General features: G+C 40.0%; 1 protein-coding gene across 1 annotated transcript; it reads right to left on the bottom strand.

Moving 5' to 3' along the window:
- Nucleotides 1-6: 6 nt before the first annotated feature.
- Nucleotides 7-1816, bottom strand: LOC126393071 (olfactory receptor 142-like). The gene has a single exon (XM_050048924.1). It carries the CDS (start codon nucleotides 1796-1798, stop codon nucleotides 866-868), a length of 933 nt encoding a protein of 310 aa, XP_049904881.1. The 5' UTR covers nucleotides 1799-1816; the 3' UTR covers nucleotides 7-865.
- Nucleotides 1817-3872: the final 2056 nt, after the last annotated feature.

Here is a 3872-nt window from a genome sequence, read left to right as displayed (position 1 = left end):
TCATTTACCCTCTGAATGCATGTTTTATTCTTCAATTTAGAGTTTGCTGCCAACAATTTTCAGACTCACACTGACTAATCCAGGTATATGTTATTCTGTTAGTCATCACAGTTTTATGGTATGTTACCTTAGATCAGTCCATACAGATGTAGTACAAAACATTGGCCAGCAGATGTCAACATATGGACTGGAACAACTGTTTCAAACCATTTTCAGTACTATAACTTCATTGTAGTTTACTGCCACACCATCATATTTGAGTTAAAAACCCTCCTGGAACATGGGAGGCTGGGATACTGGGACACAGACACAGACACAAGGCCACAAACATCCTGAGGAAGGCCTCTTGTATCCTGCAGAAAATGTTCCAAATAAACAGTCCACTAAGTGTTTCATTTGTGTATGTTTATTCACAAGCAGGTTCATGACAAATATGTTACAAATATAGGATGATATATTTTCAGATCTTATTATATTTATTTATAGAGTGAAGTGTGTTGTCTGAGATGTGTACACACAACAGTGTAAACCACTGTACAATAAGCAAACTTGGGTAAATGTGAATTAAGTAAATGAACAAAAGAAAATGCTTATAGAAATATATATTTTATAATATCATCATTTTATTATTATTATTATTTTAGAATGCAGCCGAAATTTTGAAGGTAAAAAACATTCTACATTCATAAATGCATTAAAATTTTCAGGCTAAATTTTCAGCTTAAAAGACATCCTTCAAGACATAGCTAACATTTGGTAAATGTACAAAACCTCCATTCTTCAGTCTGATGATTTAACTCATAAGCAAAAGAGCCAGCTGGTTAAGCAATGCATATTTCATTTTAATTCATTAATTAAAATCAACTTAATATTTGTTTTTAAAAGTAATAACATGCAGAAATCTGTTCCGAATCTTTGTCAATTTGAAACCATAAATGAGAGGATTTATAACAGGAGGTATGACAAGAAATTGTATTTCAATAAAGTTTTGAACAGTCTGAGGTAAATCTTTTGAACCAAACCGCATGTTCATGACATCAAAAACTATTGTTACAAGGAAGGTGAGTAAGGAGGTTAAATGTGGCACACATGTTTGCATGAACTTCCTCCTGTTTTCTATTGAATTCACACATGTTTTGATGAGATACATATAGGACCAAACTATAAAGAAACCATGGAAGACATAAATGATTATACTAATGTATGCAACAATACCATTAACCATAGTGTCAGCTGGGAAACAAGCAAGTTTAACAATCATCCAATTCACACAAAAAAGTCTGGTGATAAATGGGCTGCATAACTTTAATCTAGATGTCAGAATAACATTTATGCCCACAATGCAAAAAGGTGCTAACCAGGAGAAACACACTAACACTAACAGTCTTTGCTTTGACATAATACAGTGGTAGTCTAGAGGTCGACATATAGCCACATATCTGTCATACGCCATGACTGCAAGAACAGACAGATCAGTGCTGGCAAATGAATACATTACCAGAGCCTGAACATGGCATCCAGCATAAGAAATAACATGAACAGGAGAAAGCAGATCCCAGAGGAACTTGGGGTAGAAACCTGCTGTCCCATAAAGCCCATTCATGCAAAACATACACAATAGAATATACATTGGTTCATGCAGGTTCTTATCCAAGATGATGATCACAATAAGAGCAACATTTGCCAGCAAAATGAAAAGGTAACACAGTAAAGTGAGAAAGAAGAGAACAGCTCGGTGGTTCGTTGTCTCATTTAAACCTGAAAGTACAAACAGTGTTATTAGAGTGACATTATCCATCCTGGTGAGAAAAATTACATTTTCTCCTGTGTTGTGTACCTCCATAGTGACTTTTCCCTCATCTCACCGTTATTAATATCTTGTCTGAATACAGCAACACAAGCTGGGGACCAAATCAGCCAATCAACACTCAGAAGGTGCTTCTCTCTTCAGTGTGCAGCAATTTACTGTACAGGCAATGCAAAGCAGTGAGCAACACAAAACCCAAAAGCACTAGGACTGCTGAAGTTTCCACCAATGTTATTTTTTCAAGCTTGCTGTTGTATCCAAACTAGAGTTCTACACAGGCCTAAAAATAAGACCAAGAACTGGCCTGTACTCACACCTTTCACACCCGACCTGACTTAACCTGCCTGATACTGCAGAATCTGAGACCTGAAACTGACCCAAGACCAAGGCTATATTTTTGTTCCTTTTCAGTCAATACACTCTGTTGAACACAGCCGTATGGTGATTAGGGCTGTCAAAAAAAATTTGAAGTTCTAAATATATTTGAATATATATATTTTTCATAAGTTCGAACCTAAATTTGATAATTCGAATATCATTAATAATTAATTAATACTATTAATAATGTTGTATAACACGGCGAATCCAGTTCGGGCGGAGACGGTTTGCACACAAGCCGGGCCAGAGAGGGACGCAGCGACGGAGGGAGAGGCGCCGACGGAGAAGCCCGCTGCGCCTACACCACCCACTGTGATGTGTGACCTGTTCAGGGAGACATACAGGGAGTGTTGCACCTGCTGCCTCCCTGCCTACCCTTTTTGAAGAAGAGATGAAATGTTACCAGAATGAGCCACCAAGTATCCAAACATTGCTCAAATAGCGAGGCAGAAGTTGGTCATACCTGGCACTTCAGTGAGGTCAGAATGGGTGTTTTCATCCAAGTGTCGCGTTCATGTTGCGCCAGCAATAAGCATTTTATTTTTTGTGTTTTTTTTTCTAAAAAAAATAAATAGAATAAAATAATAATAATAAATTCGAATAATTATACATACTCTACTAAATTAATTCGAAAATATTCGAACTCAGTTTCATGGTGCTTTTGAAAGCCCTAATGGTGATTGCATCCTTGTGAGACCAACCTGAAGAACCTCTGAAAAATGCTTGTCAAGCCAAATGAAACTTCTTGTCCTGTGGCTTCAAAAGACCGCATAGTCTTTCGAGAGAAACGTCCACTTCTGCTCTGCCATATCGGTTCCAAATCATTCCCACCACATCTGAGTGCCCCTCTGGAAGCAACGTATAAGTTGCAGAATAACCTCCAACCTCTTTTGGAAAAGAAAGCCTCTCATTAGCTGTGAGTCGAGTGTCATGCACAGGTAATCCACCCTCTGACTGGGTGTAACCTTGCTCTTGTTGAAGTTCACTGTAAGGCCCAGCTGGCTCACATTGCGACGCACCTTGTGAATATGCGAGGGGTCAGTGAAAGACCAAATGGCAACACTTTGACTTGGTAGGCCTGTCCCTGAAATGCAAACCTCAGAAAATGTCTGTGGTGTGGTGCAATAGTTAGTGAAAATAGGCGTCCTTGAGATCTATTGACAAAAACCAGGCCCCCTCTGTCACTAAGTGCCATCCGTAACATTCGGAATGGCAGAACCTTTAAAAATTTGTTTAAACCCCTCAGATCCAGGATTGGATGAAACCCGCCATCCTTCTTTGAAATTAATAAATACACTGTATAAAACCCACTGCACCGTGTAAGCCATTCTACAGGAACGATGGTGTCTTTTTCTAAGAGGGATGCCAATTCCTGGCTGAGGGCCAGAGATTTTGCAGGGTCTTTTACCACATACATTCTGACCCCACAGAAAGCGGGTGGCCGGCATCAGAACTGTAATGTGTATCCCCTGGACAGTGTGGAACCACCCAAGGGTCTGTGGTCTCCCTCTCCCAGAAGCTGAGTTGCTGCTGGGAGAAGTGTCCAACACCGGTGCCTCTGGCCTCAGATTTGACCCCCCCAGCTCCTAGAGCCTTTGGGGCGACAACCACTGGGGGCAAGTCCTCTTGGCACCTGGAAGGTTTGCCAGGAAGAAGCACGCCGGCACTGATCATAGTGCCCTGTATT

The sequence above is a fragment of the Epinephelus moara genome, chromosome 7 (genome assembly GCF_006386435.1).
Source record: "Epinephelus moara isolate mb chromosome 7, YSFRI_EMoa_1.0, whole genome shotgun sequence".
In the NCBI taxonomy this organism is placed as follows: domain Eukaryota; kingdom Metazoa; phylum Chordata; class Actinopteri; order Perciformes; family Serranidae; genus Epinephelus; species Epinephelus moara.
The sequence above is the reverse complement of the archived record's forward strand: the minus strand, read 5'-3'. Positions and strand labels throughout refer to the sequence as shown.